General features: G+C 36.7%; 1 protein-coding gene across 2 annotated transcripts in view; it reads left to right on the plus strand.

Moving 5' to 3' along the window:
- Positions 1-15,661, plus strand: part of CFTR (CF transmembrane conductance regulator) — a 219,456-nt gene that overhangs the window by 91,677 nt on the left and 112,118 nt on the right. For both annotated transcript variants that reach the window (XM_070369592.1, XM_070369593.1), the window contains exon 11: positions 207-398. In XM_070369592.1, coding sequence (XP_070225693.1) covers positions 207-398 — 192 coding nt within the window. The remainder of the gene's footprint in view (positions 1-206; positions 399-15,661) is intronic.

Consider the following 15,661-nt stretch of genomic DNA (forward strand, 5'->3'; position numbering starts at 1 on the left):
TTATCACATTCTGTTGTAGTTGTCTCTTGTCTCCCTTTGTATCTTTTGTGCATAGCAGCATACCCAAAATAGGAAGTTTGAATTGAATGAATACAGAATCTTTAAAAATTAGGATACCTATGCTTAGGATGACAGTTGGTGGCACCTGCATCCTGAGAATGATTTGATCAAATGATTTGACTTAATAACACTAGTTGTATTTCCAGACTTCACTTCTCATGATGATTATGGGAGAATTGGAACCTTCAGAGGGTAAAATTAAGCACAGTGGAAGAATTTCATTCTGCTCTCAGTATTCCTGGATCATGCCTGGAACCATTAAAGATAACATCATCTTTGGTGTTTCCTATGATGAATACAGATATAGAAGTGTCATCAAAGCATGCCAACTAGAAGAGGTAAGTAATTATGTGAAAAACTTCTGGTTATGCATATGAAACCTTCAAACTACCTAAATTATATATTTAATGTTTTAATAAGTCTACATATATTAATCCCATTTCCACTATAAGTAAACTACTGTGAGTAAAGTAATTGATAAAATATATGACCCCCTGCTATAAGAAGCCTGCAAAAACATAAAGATACAATTCATTTTTTAATGAATTTAATATGCACTTCATTTTTTAAATGATGGGCTGGTTTGGTTACAATAAAAACTCTATGAAATGGCAAGAATTTTGTTCACTTATTAGTGAGACAAATGTCCTCAATGGGCATTTGTATAGGATGCATTTTTTAAAGGTACTTCAGAATTACATAAGAGAATTTTAAGTATTTTAATAACACCATAGCCTAAAGAAACAAACACTGACCTGCCGATAGGGAATCTAAGATAAAGTTGTGATTATATCTCATCCTTTGACCTTGGACATGTAACTATATAACCTTTAGTGTCTGTAATCCTCTGAAACAGTGGCAAAATTATGATGAATCACTTCATAACAATATTGAGGACTGAGTTCATCATCTAGAAATACAGAAGTATTCCAAGTAAAGCCAATATATGGATCTCGTACTATTCAGCACATAAATTTTATGATAAAGTGTTCACACCCTAATGGCTCAGTTGGTAAAGAATCCGCCTGCAATGCAGGAGACCCTGGTTCGATTCCTGGGTCAGGAAGGTCCCCTGGAGAAGGGATAGACTACCCACTCCAGTATTCTGGCCTGGAAAATTCCATGGACTGTATAGTCCATGGGGTCACAAAGAGTGGGACAGGACTGAGCAACCTTTCACTTTTCACCCTGGTAGTTCAGACAGTGAAGACTCTGGAAGCACTGTAGGAGACATGGGTTTGATCCCTGGGTTGGGAAGATCCCCTGGAACTTAATGTTAGGGAAAGTGTCATTATGATGTTAATGGTAGGGAAAGTACCATGATGAGTTTTATCAGCAGGGAAAATATCATGTTATGAGGTTTGTCAGCGGTATTGCCTGAATACTGATCTTGATTCAAAATCACTCTCCTTGATAGGTGGCATTTGATACTAGTAGTACCCTTTAAATCAACTTCTATGAAAAAATTGCACTGGGAATAAAATGAAGCTTAATATACAGCATATGAAAAATAGGAAAAAAAAAAAAGGCTGATTGTGGATTAGATAGAAACTACAGTCCTTATAAAAGAGAGCTACATGCTTGAACAAATGACTCTTTATGTATATACAGGCTCATTCAACAGTTGCTTTTAAAGGCTTAATTCTCTTATTTTCACACTCTGAAAGCATAATGAAATAAAAGCTATTCTGAAAAATATTTGATTTACCTTGAAGAAAACATTCTTCATTCCTCAAAAGCTCTTCTTCCAAGAATAGTATTTCACAACCTGGAGGTTGGAACACTCATTAAATTTGTTATAAAAAAATTCTGCATGTTTCTAGAGAATGTAGGTATTTGTCTATGAGGGGCTAGGCTGTAGGAGTGATACTCAATGTCCTGCAAGATAAAGCATGAGCTCTGTTTATTTATTAGTGCAAAGGTGTTAGAAAGCTTCTGGTACCTTTATTTATTGCTTTTAAATATATCTTTTCTCATAGAAATAGTTTTATAAATGCTGTCCTGATTCCCCCAAGTAAACCTTTAAAAATATATTTAATTTAAATATGGCAAAACTATAGGCTTTTCAGGTATCACTAGTGGTAAAAAGAACCCATCTGCCAATGCAGGAGACATAATAGATGTAGTTTTGATCCCTAGGTCAGAAAGATTCCCTGGAGGAAGGTATGGCAACCCATTCCAGTGATCTTGCCTGGACTGAGGAATCTGGCAGGCTACAGCCCAAAAGGTGACAAAGAGTCAGACGTGACTGAAGCGACTTAGCACGCATGCATGTAGGCATGCATGACGTAGCTACGTTAGTAGTAGTAAATTCAGAGGTATAGGTACTTAATTCATAGAATGTACATTTGCTGTCTTCTGAATAGGTTCTGAGAATGCCAGGGTGAATAGGGTGTGGTCTGTTTTCTAAAGAGTGCATAATAAAGTGACCTGTATTTTAATGAATGGTTGTATAGTATGTGAATTGGACCATGATAAAACTGCTAAAATAACAAGAGAAACAGGGGAAGAGTAAAATCATTTTATTTTTTTTCCGATTCCATGACTAGTCTTAAAATTATTTTTAAAGTGTATAATTCATTGTAGTTTTTATTTTCTATGCTCAAGGTTGTATAGCCATCACATTTTCAATTCTTCTAAAAGAAACCTCAATTAGCAATCAATTTACATTCTCTCATCCCTAACCTCTCTACCTAACTGTAAGCAACCTTTTGTCTCTAAAATATTCCTATTCTAGATATTTCACAAAAATGTAATCATATAACATAATTTTCTGTGCCTAATTAAGCTTTTAAACTAGAAGAAAGTAGGGGGTATTAATTTTGAAAACATTTATTGAGACATTTTATGAAAATATGAATAGAATAAAATATATATACTTTGGAAGTTCATGGGCCAATAGGAAAATATATCAATAAAGAATGTAAGGTTACTCTAACAGAGAAAAAAAAAGAGGCATTTCTAAAGGAGTAAAAGGAGAAATCTGGGTCTGCTAATGATGAAATAACCTTCAGAGGAGGCAGAAGGCCATTTTTCTGATGGAATGATTCCCTGTCGAATTCTAATGGTGACAAGAATGGAACTTATGGTGTTGGAGGAATTTTTTTTTTTATTAAGAACATTGGAGTTGCCAGTAAAATAGAGAGAAGGTTAGGTATATGAGAAGTGAAGATTGATAAGTGATAGTCACTGGATTGTTGAGAAAAGAGATAAATAGAAAGTGCCTAACACAGCATTTGGTGCATATTTGCCACTCAGTGAGCTGTAGCTAATTTCTATTTCCTTTGGAGGTAGAGAATACTGCTAGAGAGCATGACACAAGGCATGTGTCTCAAAGCCAGTTCTTGTTAGTGAGTGCTATGGAAACAAGGTGGGGTTTGGCGTAATTGAAGAGAACCGTGAATCAGAATCATGAAAAAGTCATCAGTATGAATTTTAATGTTGACAAAAGTAGTTCTGAGAGAAAACTTTAAAAGTGGTCATCTATAGTTGGTCTGTATGACCAAAGTAACAGAAGTTTGAGTGTTCTCTGAAAGAAAAGAGTTGGCATACAATCCTGAAAGTTTGGAGCATTGGCCCATTGGTTCCATGCTCCAGAAATGGCCATGGGATTGGGAGGTGATTCCAGTTTCTCTTTCCCTTTCGGATCTCACAGCATGACTTCTGTGATTACCAGACTCTCTTCACTGTGGTGGAGGCAGGGTAGGTGCAGAATGAAAACTTGATTATTCCCTCACTCAAAGAGCTTACAGGCTGATTGGTGAAAAACATATGCCAAGAGACCATTTCAATATAATATAGCAAATGTTGGGATAGAAGCTCTCTCGGCACTACAGAAGCCCAGTTGAGGACTTTCAGCCTGCCTGGTCAGTTCAGGGAGGCTTTCTCTAAAAACACCTTGAAGGATAAGTAGAAGGATTTAAGGAAATTTTAACGGAAAATTGAAATTTTCCATTTCCATTAAGGTTAATGGAAAAGATATTCTGGACAGAGAAAACTATGAGCAGAAATACCAGACATGAAACCACTTGGTTAGTGCAGGGAACCACAAGCATCTTGACAGAATGAGGGTATAACTGGGGGACAGTGAGTAGGGAGGAAGGAAACTGGAGGACCATGTCTTGGGAGCTTGTGTACAAGTCTCAGGAATTTGGTCTTGGAGAGGTTTAATCAGGGAGTGATGTAATCAGCTTTGCAATTTAGATATATCTCTTTGACTATGAAATGTGAAGCAGAATTAAGGTGGATATGATTCACACTTTTTTGGGGTAGCAGAAGTAAAAGAGATTTTGAAATCTAACAGGGTGGGTTGCTGATGCACATTACTTAACCTTGCTATATACTGAGTTTTATCCTCTGCAATATGAAGATATTATTACCTAATTTGTACAGTTTTGTGGATTCTTCTAGCACATAGCAAACACTAAATAAATCAGTGATTATTATTAATAGTAGTAGTTGTAGTACTGTTTCGGAGAAGGCAATGGCAACCCACTCCAGTACTCTTGCCTGGAAAATCCCATGGACGGAGGAGCCGTACTGTTTGTTATTGTGACTAGAAGGACGAAGACTAATAGGAAGCTATTTCAATAATCCAGCTAATGTCAACGATGGACAAGAGACAAAAGTAGCAGAGGAATTGTGAGAAGATAGGGATCTCTTTGTGTACTATTTGCATCCTTACAAACGGCATCAGGGAAAATGAGCCTTTGAGAAATAGTGAATATTTTTTTTCCTCAAGAAATTAAGAGAGAAGAGTAGTTGGTTTAGGATTAAGGATTCCTTGTATAACAGGAACTGGAAAGAAGGACAAGTAGAAATGCCATGGGTTTAGAAAGGAAGGATGTGGAGATCAGTTACATAGAATTGAGATATCTGATCAAGCAGAGGGACCACTGGTCTTGCTAACAGAGTACCAGTGGAGGACACCACTAGATCAGCTGTAATGACAATGATGACCACCATTTAATTCATTCTTCATCCTCTTTGCTTTCAAATATCAAATAAAACACTTAGTTTTCTATTTTTAATAGTCCCCGAGTCCCAGCTCCTTACTGTTCTGCTGGCTTTTGCAACTGATTTAGATCTTCCTACTCATCTTATGATAGGCAAAAACATCCAGCATCTCCTAAATTCCTGTACTTTGATAAACGCAGTGAGTATGGTGAGTACATTAGTATATGACTCCTTCTGAATGTTTCCTGTATGTTGTTATCTATCCAACTACATGGTAAATTTCTTGAGAATGGTGATTCTAAAAATTTTATTTTGGGATACTCTGCCAAGCACATTGATAGACATAAGGATAAGTTCTTATTGGTTGACTGTTTCAGAGATAAGCTTTGAAGTAGGCATGTCAGTTGCAAGAATTTTACTCAGAAAATGTTCTTTTCTGAGCTTCTCAGTCTCAGAATTTGAGGAGATGATTATACAACAGCAAGTTGTTGTTGTGAGGGACAAATAAAAATAATTAAAAGTGCTAGACAATCCTGACAGTCAAAATGAAAATTTTTTCCTATTTTCAGTGACTTCAGAGTTTCCAATTTTTGTTATTGTTAAGCAAGTCTTCACACCTTTGAAAAAGGCCAGTGAGAACCTCCAAAAATGAAGGTTTTATATGTTTAAGCATGGGGGAATTTTGAGCACAGGAGCACAAAATACCTACAGAGTCCTTGAGGGTTAACAGCTGGTATCAGCTGAGACTTCCTCTGTGCACTGTTTGTAGCCCCATCTGCAAATACAAACATACATGATCCAGTATGTTTTCACTTTGACTGCCAAAGCTGTTCTGTTTCTTAATATACTACATCTAGATCTGGAACTGGAGATGAGGCGGAGTATTTTCTTCCTCATTTTGGTGTTTCTTTTCAGCTTTAATACCCACAAAGTACTTGCGTGTGTAATGATGCTTGGTGTCATAGGATTAGGCAGGTATGTGTAAATTTTCTTGGATAGGAAAAAGCACGCACAACATAGTTCACATAGTTTCCTGATTTCAGTCTGTGGTTGAAAATATTCAGTCAGTGGAGTTGCATGAAGACTTTATCACAGGGAAGGGCATGGAGACAGGGCTATGCTGATAGAAAAGTTGTAACGAGCAGACACGAGTGAGCAAGTTCTGCTCAGATTTTTTACCCTGAGATCTCCTCTTTCAGGAACCTCTCCAAGTCTTGCTTATATGTCATACTTCAAATCTTAATTATAGTAAAAGGATTTCTAGACAAATTAATAGTTCTTTTAAAATATCATTCTGTATCCTTGTGTCCATTGACTTATCCTCCCATTGTTTACTTTCTATGTACCCAAACTTCCCTTAAAATCCTCCTAAATATTTGTGACTTTTGTAACCAGCACTGAAGATTTTGCTAGCCCAAAAAGAGGAATTAATGTAATTGGCCCCACATTAACTTACTTCTCCGTTAAGGAGAGTTTAATCATATTTCGTACTGTAAGAGTAATATCTCACTATTCTCTTACCTTCTTAAAATTTCCAGAATACCAACCATTTGCAATTCTTCAATACCTTATCCTACCATACTACCCTACAACTGACAGCAACAGATTCTAGGCAGGCCAGCATTTGGATACCAAATAATTGGACTGTATTTAGTGACTCACTCTTATGTAAAAGTACCTGGTTTGGAGCAGTAATTGGCTTTTATAATTGTGTGGGGTGGGGGGTGTAAGAAAAGATCAGAGGCTTAGTATATGTAATTGGTTTCCACAAAGTTGTTGCAATCCTTTTGTAACCACAAAATGGTCTTCATTAGGTAAATATTTGTCAAGACAGCCATTACATACACATTGTAATAAAAATATTTACTGTGTAAGTTGAAGATGTAAAATCTGTTTATGTTTTCCCTTCTACTATGCAGTCTTCATATTTAAGTCACTAGAAGAAAAAAAAATGGGAGGGAAGTTGGCAAGAAATTATTAAGAGGAAAAAAAACTTGGGAGGGAAATTGGCAAGAAATATGAAAAACTTGGGAGGGAAGGAAGCAAAGAAATGAGTTAACTCTTCTGGAAAATAAATTCCATCTTACACATACCACAAGACTAATTATATTTGAATTTGACCCCTGGATCTTCACATGTGGCCAAAACTAACCTGCATTGAACAGAGGCTTAACTTTTGGGTGGTCAATCCACAATTGTAGGAGAATTCAGGAATGTTCACTTGGGAGATGTGTAAATAAAAAGATACCATACAAATTAACATTTGCATTCAGTAGTAGCCAAGATATAATAAACATTGAAAACAGATATTTGAAACACACTGAACTACGTTCCCTAAACCAGAATAAACCACACCAAGTGACTGTACCTTGATCCACCTGTCATTTTCTACTGATAGGTAATTAAGTTTGAAAGCACTGCCATTTACTTATTGTAATATGAAGCAAATACCTTTATTTTATAATACTATGGAACCAGGACCAAGCAGGAACACCATAGTGTTTCCTGAACTGACTGTTATTTCATATCATTTGAACCCTGAAACTTAAAAAATAAATACTAGTTAACATCCACTGGGAGGGCTCAAGTCAGTAGTGCTGTGCCGAGTGTTTTTGCACACATTGGTCCTTTGAATTGTCACTTTCTAGTTATCTAGTGACAGCTTTCTGTAGAGTTTGCAATCGAGATGAGCCTGTGCTAAATTCTAAAAGTATGAACTAACTTTTAGGAATTACGATTGCAATTCTGGAACTAATTATTAACTTAAATGACAGTTCTGACATCTCTAAATCCAGAATAACCCAAAGACTGCCCTTCTTCCTAAGAGGTGGGCAAATCCACAGAACAGTCGTATAAAAATTTAATTATAACTGTGTGGGATCAAGCTAGCTCATGAATAGATAATGAAATTCAGAAAGTTAAGCCAGGCTTTCATATTAAAAATCAAACAAAAAATTAGCTAAGTTTTCCAAAGGTCAAAGCCATGCTGTATCTTATAGATAAGCCTGATGTTTCATCCTCTTGAAGAATTAGTATTCTGGACCCCACATCCTTGGAGTTTTCTGTTTTGTAGCAATGGCTAATTAGACAAGATCGAGAGAAGATTTTACACTTATATTTAAGAGAACTTTAGACTTTACTAGAAACTTAGAACTTGGTAATAATATTCATAAAGGCCTTTCCAGGAAGGGAAACTTAGTTTTTCTAAAAATTGAGTGTAAAAGTATTCTCTAGACAAAAATAGCCTTTGAAACAGCAATTGTATTATCAAGAATATATTTGAGGCCAAATCTGTAATACCTAATTTTTATTTAGAAAGTTTAAGTATCCATGATTCAAATTTCATAAATTAAAATTTTGATCTCAATAAATATTTATTGAGTTTCCCCTGTGGACACAGTATATGTTAGGCACTCTGAATACTGCGTGCAAATATAACAAGGATCCTGTTTGTTATGAGTTTTTGACTTACAGTATTTTGGGGGAAAATGTATATACACATACACAAAACACACACACACATATATATATTCACTTGTGTAGTAAATATCTGTGAGTGCAATTATTGAACAAAGGACATCAAACTCTGGGGATTATTGGTGAATAGGAGCAATCCCTGTCCTCAAGGGTCTTTCATTCTGGTGAAGATAAGCAAGTAAAGCCAGTGCAGTTTGTTAAGTTCTAGGATATTGGTTAATGTAAGATTCTCATGTGGTATATGGAAACAGCACTTAATCTGGTCTTAGATGGGTAGATGAGGTTTCCCTGAAGGAAGTGGCAGCTAAGGTGAGAGATGATGGATGAGTAAGAATCATCTGAATGAAGAACAGGAGAACATTCCAAAAAGAGAACAGAATGTACAAGACCTGGAGCTAGCAGAGAACGTTTGTTGAACCTTTGTACCTAGAGTCAGTTTGGTGTGGCTGGGGTATAGGATGAAATGGGCTGGAGTCGAGCCAAAACAGTGCACTTTAAGGGGAACTCTAGGCAGTGCAGCAAGGGTAGAGTCTGGAAAAGAAGGGGTCTATGGTGAGAGCTGAACTGGGAGAAAACACGCAGATCATGATTTCTGTCTCTGCACTTGCCAGCAATTAAACCAAATAGCCAAAAAAGGCAGAAAGGCAGAGTCCTCCACACTTGACTTTCATATTACATATACCTGGGGCAATCCAATTCTCATGCAACACTCCAGCTGCAGAGGATTTGGCGAAACATGGTGCTTAGTGGGAGCACAGGTAGGAACCCTGGGCAGGGAGCAGGTGGGTCCACAGTATCTTGCATGGTGACTTCCCTCACTGGGGGGAGTGCCATAATAAAAACAGTGTTTTAGGAAGATTTATCCAGTGTAACACACAAACTGGAGGGAGATAATGGAGATGTGGTTAGACATTTATGAAATATTGTTATTCACATTTTAAAGTGTAAGAAGTGAAAATTTAAGAGACTTATTGGAATCATATGTCTCATAATTGATGAGACCAGTGAGAGAATCCAGATCTTCTGACTTACCTTTTTTTTTGCTATGCTTGATTAGGATTGTGTATTAGAAATTCTTAGACGCTAATGCCTTCTGCATTGAACACTGCAGATTTTGAGTTAGAACTTTAGACTGGTTAATCTCACTACGATTGTAGCAGTATTATTAAACCATTGGGATTGTAAGGCTGCCTTTGTGAAAGAGGAGGTTATGACTTGTTTTCCTATAAATGACGTATCAAGCTACCATATTCATAAAATCTGTACTCCTGGATCTTGGGAAAATCACCTATCCTAACACTTGAAATGTATTTTTTATTTTTTTCTTAATATGTATACATATATGTATTATTGAAGTATAGTTGACTTACAATTTTTCAAGGGCACAGCAAGATGATTCAGTTATACATGTACACATATATTATTTTTGAGATTATTTTCCTTTGTAAAGTATTATAAAATATTGACTAGTTCACTGTGCTATACAGTAAACCTTTGTTGCTTGATGCATATCTTCTTTTTTAAATAGAAATCTAGCATTCTAGATTCTAGATTTCTAAATAGAATCTAGCATTCTATTCATATTAAGTCAAGCAAGTGGAATCAAAATGTAATAAGTTTTTTAGTTAGGCAAAGATTCATAAGTTTTCTAAAATATATATTATACATATTATTTATATATGGAGTATACAGAAGCTTTTCTACTACACTTGATAAAGGCTTGATAAAGAACATAAAAAAACACACTTGAAATTTAAAGGTCAGGAAAATTTTTTTCATCTTCTCCCAAGTAAACTTTTTTCTTCTTGCCACTGGGGCAGAATCTTTTCTTCATGCCTCATGACCTCAAATTTAAAATACAGTAGGTGGCCAAGTAGAAGGGCAGTCAGTTTGGGAAGGAAGCCCGATCAGGGCAAGTTGAACAGCTGGTTCTCCAAAGTCACCTGTAGAAAGAATAAGGATTTTCATAGGATTTCTTCAGAGGTGATGGGTGAGGTAGTACACAAGCTCAGCTCCTGGGGAGTCCTAGTTCTAGAGACCTGGGAGACCTGTGAGGAACTCCAGAGCAGGATCAGCTGCAGGGCAGCACAGTCATGTGCCAGCAAAGTTCTAAGAAAGGAGTGCTTTTCACAGATTGGATTTGTCCCAGCATCTTGGGTGGGTAGACCTGGAAGAGATAGTTAAGGAATGAGTAGATTCTTAAATGCCAATTCTTAGACCAATTGAATCAAAATCATGTAGAGAGCTTTTCAAAACTAGGTTGTTAAGGGTCATTCCAGAGAATCTGAAATCTGGAGTTCAGAAATCTGGGGTTAAATGAGTCTAACGTAGAGCTAGAATACAATAAATAAAATTATTTGTCTCAAGTATCTTTTCTAACTTTACTTCCTTGGAAACACTTACCCTGAAATACCTTAAAGCCCTGCATTTCAAAGCTATTCCTTTAAAAATGCTTACATTATTAGTTTTCAAATACAAATATAGGCCTACACACATACAGAAATAGACATCAAAGGCATAGAGATAGTAATAGAATTATGTATATACTTTCAAATTCATATATAAAACCATGTATGTGTTTATATATATATATCTGGGTATTAAACAATAGTTTAATATTGGTGACAAAGACTGTAACATCTATTATAATAGTGCTTTTTGTACTTGTGTTGGGTCCAATAACAAATACATTGGAATTTCAGTTTATTTCAGTTTTCTGCTATGACTTAGTACCAAAGCCCAGTGAAAGAAGAGCTTTTATATTTCAGTTGATAAAAAGTTCTTACTTCCTACACTTTCTGATAAGGACTAATCTTTAGCCAATATTTGTATGCAAAGTTATTTGTAATCAAGTTTGACTTAGGCAAACAGGCTACTTCATGAATTTGTTCGTGTATATTTCCTGCTGTAGAAGTTAACTTCCCTGTGTTGATACATATCATGCAGAGCTACATCCACGTTTACAGCAGCTTTGTGCAAAAATGGTTAGTTCATTCTTTTTCTCTTTACAGTGTGCTCTTGGGCTTTCTCAAATTCTCTTCTTCCTCTCCTTTCCCTTCCCCTTTCCTCTGTTCCTCCAACACTTCTTTTCTCCTTCCTCCTCCTTGCCTAGTGTCCTTGTACATAAAGCACAATACAAGTGCTTAATAATTACTAAACATTAATAACAGTGGCATTAACTGTCTAAAGATTGGTTACAAACATTCCTTATTGAATAGCACTGCTTCTAAAGTTCATGTTCCGTCAACCCAAGCTTCTTACCATCTTCCCTTACCACAAGCAGCTGTATTGTCAAGGTTGTTCTGAAGAGTGATAATACAGGTATAAAACAAGGTTTATGGTATTTTCCTATCTACAAAGTCACAGGAAGCTCGAATGTACTCAGCAAATATTGCATAATTACACAGGGCCAGTTAATGTAACACTCCACCCTTTTTTTAAAGTTCTTTCTCTCTCAATATAATACCCTCTACTGTTTCTCTGATATGTTCAAGACAGAGTTAATGAGCTTTGTATTAGCAGTTCCTCTTTTAATAGCTTCTGATTTGTCTGGCTCAGTTGAATAATATCAGGTGATGAAATTTAGATGCATTTAAAAAAATAAAGTGATACACATTTGTGTAAAAAGTATGTCCATAACATGGGGTATGTTATGTACTTCTAAATAATAAAATAAGTTAATCTCTATTGGACTTTTATTATAATATTACTTTGACCCTCTCTGGTACTCTTTATCGAAGTATTTTCAAGTGCTTTACAATCTCAAACAGACTTAATATATTATGTGCACAGAATCCTTTGAAGTTGACATTTGCTTTTCTGACCAGCATGCTGTAAAGGAAGTTAGCCAAAAGAACAGGTTCAAGCAGGCATGAAAATCACATGTTAAAATGCAGATTCCTGCACTCTGGTCTATTTCTTCTGAGTAAGAATAGGTGCAGCAGTTTTTACAAACTCCCTAGGTGATTCTGAAATAATTATGAAAATAATTGGTCAAAATAAATAACTTTGAAAACCAATGATCCAGATATTTGATTTTATTTTTAGGTAAACTGCTGAGAAATTTATTAAAATGGCAGTGTAGGGTGGTTACAAAGAAATATTTTTCAAGGTCTCCTTTAATAAGAAAATTAATTGATCACAATTTTTAAATTTGATTTATTTTGACTTAGGTTTAAAAAATCTCAATAGCTAATTTTTGTATAAGTAATCAAATCATGTCCTCTAGCTTGTGTGTGTGTGTGTGCTCAGTCGTGTCTGACTGTTTGCGACCCCCCATGGACTGTAGCCCACCAGGCTCCTCTGGTTCATGGGATTTTCCATGCAAGAATACTGGAGTGGGTTGCAATGCCCTGCTCCAGGGAATCTTCCCAACCCAGGGATCGAACCACGGTCTCCTGCATTGCAGGCAGATTCTTTACCATTCGAGCTACCTGGGAAGCCCAGCCCTGTACTTTAATTCCAATCAATGATTTCCTCCAACAGTTTTTATGGGTAACTCCAAGAGAACTCCAGAGAAGTTGCAGTGCAGGCAAAGAGAAACCATTTGTCTCTGGGTACAAAGCTTCTCTGAGCAGCTCATGCTCTGTACTGCTTTTTAAACTCATGATAGCACCAAGGCTGAAAACCAACACCCTTAAGATAAATATAGCACCAGATTGGAGTGCCTTTAGTAGTCAGCAAAGATAAATGTTTAACAGTGTATTCAAAACAAAGTGTTTTATGTTAAATCAAATAGAAGCTAAATACTAATAAAGAACTCTACAAATGAACAATAAAGTAATCAGAATAAGTACTCACATTAGCAGGATATTGATGTTATTAATGTATTTGATCTTAAAGGACAAGGCTTATTCACAGTTCTCTTCAGTCTAGCCTGACTATTTTGTTTCACTTCAATCTGAACAGCTTTCTATTATAATCTTTGACATACTTATTAAATTATCCACATTGATGCATTTTTCTTCAAAAATGATTTCATTCCAGAAAAGAAGGTCAAATGTGTTGGTTGAGAACATCAAATCTTTTTCAGATGCAGGAATCTTTAGTTTTGTGTTTTACAATGTAATCTGTATCACTAGCATCTGTTCTAGATTTGGAAACATCCATTTGACAATATCCCTGTTTTCTTTATTGTTAGAGCTCTGGATGAATTTGAAGAACATTTCCCTAAATCCTCAACATCATTCTTCATAAACCCCAAGCTTCGAGCAGTCATTATTACAAATGTGATACATATTTTTCCAATGCATTTAAATGAATTTACACTAAATATATTTATCTATAAACAATACTTAATAGTTTTGTGTGGCTTCAAAATTTGTGTAAATAGTATAATTTGTACACATCACTCTTCAGCTTGCTATCTTTGCTCCTATTACCTTTTTGAGGTCTAGCTATACTATTTAGATGTAGAAATTCTATTTCATTCTTTTCATTTGCTATATAGTGCTTATGTGTAACATTTTATTTATTCATCTTGTTATTGACGTACATTTAGGTTGTTCTAATATTTTACTCAGCCAGTTCAGTCGATCAGTCGTGTCTGACTCTTTGTGACTCCATAGATTGCAGCATACCAGGCTTTTCTGTCCATCACCAACTCCTGGAGCTTACTCAAACTCATGTCCATCGAGTCAGTGATGCCATTCAACCATCTCATCTTCTGTCTTCCCCTTCTCCTCCTGCCTTCAATCTTTCCCAGCATCAAGGTCTTTTCCAATGAGTCAGTTCTTTGCATCAGGTGGCCAAAGTATTGGAGTTTCAGCTTCAGCATCAGTCCTTCCAATGAATATTCAGGGCTGATTTCCTTTAGGATTGACTGGTTGGATATCCTTTCAGTCCAAGGGACTCTTATGAGGCTTTTCCAACACCACAGTTCAAAAGCATCAATTCTTCGGCACTCAGCCTTCTTCACAGTCCAACTCTCATATCCATACATGACCACTGGAAAAACCATAGCCTTGACTAGACAGACCTTTGTTGGCAAAGTAAGGTCTTTGCTTTCCAATATCACTGCTGCTGCTGCTGCTAAGTTGCTTCAGTTGTGTCCGACTCTGTGCGACCCCAGAGACAGTAGCCCACCAGGCTCCCCCACCCCTGGGATTCTCCAGGCAAGTTCCAATATCACTCAGATCAGATCAGTCGCTCAGTCGTGTCTGACTCTTTGTGACCCCATGAATCGCAGCACACCAGGCCTCCCTGTCCAACACCAACTCCTGGAGTTCACTGAGACTCGCGTCCATTGAGTCAGTGATGCCATCCAGCCATCTCATCCTCTGTCGTCCCCTTCTCCTCTTGCCCCCAATCCCCCCCAGCATCAGAGTCTTTTCCAGTGAGTCAACTCTTTGCATGAGGTGGCCAAAGTACTGGAGTTTCAGCTTTAGCATCATTCCTTCCAAAGAAATCCCAGGGCTGAGCTCCTTCAGAATGGACTGGTTGGATCTCCTTGCAGTCCAAGGGACTCTCAAGAGTCTTCTCCAACACCACAGTTGAAAAGCATCAATCCTTTGGCGCTCAGCCTTCTTCACAGTCCAACTCTCACATCCATACATGACCACAGGAAAAACAATAGCCTTGATTAGATGAACCTTTGTTGGCAAAATAATGTCTCTGCTTTTCAATATGCTATTTAGGATGGTCATAACTTTCCTTCCAAGGAGTAAGCATCTTTTAATTTCATGGCTGAAGTCACCATCTGCAGTGATTTTGGAGCCCAGAAAAATAAAGTCTGACACTGTTTCCCCATCTATTTCCCATGAAGTGATAGGACCGGATGCCATGATCTTCATTTTCTGAATGTTAAGCTTTAAGCCAACTTTTTCACTCTCCACTTTCACCTTCATCAAGAGGCTTTTTAGTTCCACTTCACTTTCTGCCAATATCACTAGACACTGCCAAATTGCACTTTAAAGCAGCTGTTCTGATTTACACTACCACTAGCCATTTATGAGTGTTCCTGTTTCCTCAATCTTTGAAAATGCTTCTTACTAACAGAGACTTAAAGTTTTACCATTCTAAGTTGTAAAAAGTTGTCTTTCTTTCTTTTTTTTTTTTTTTAACTTTTATGTATTTTTGACTGTACTGGGTCTTGGTTGCTGCATGTATGCTTCCTCTAGTTGTGGAGATTGGGAGCTACTTTCTCGTTGGGGTACACGGGCTTCTCATT

Source organism: Bos mutus, chromosome 4 (genome assembly GCF_027580195.1).
Source record: "Bos mutus isolate GX-2022 chromosome 4, NWIPB_WYAK_1.1, whole genome shotgun sequence".
Lineage (NCBI taxonomy): Eukaryota > Metazoa > Chordata > Mammalia > Artiodactyla > Bovidae > Bos > Bos mutus.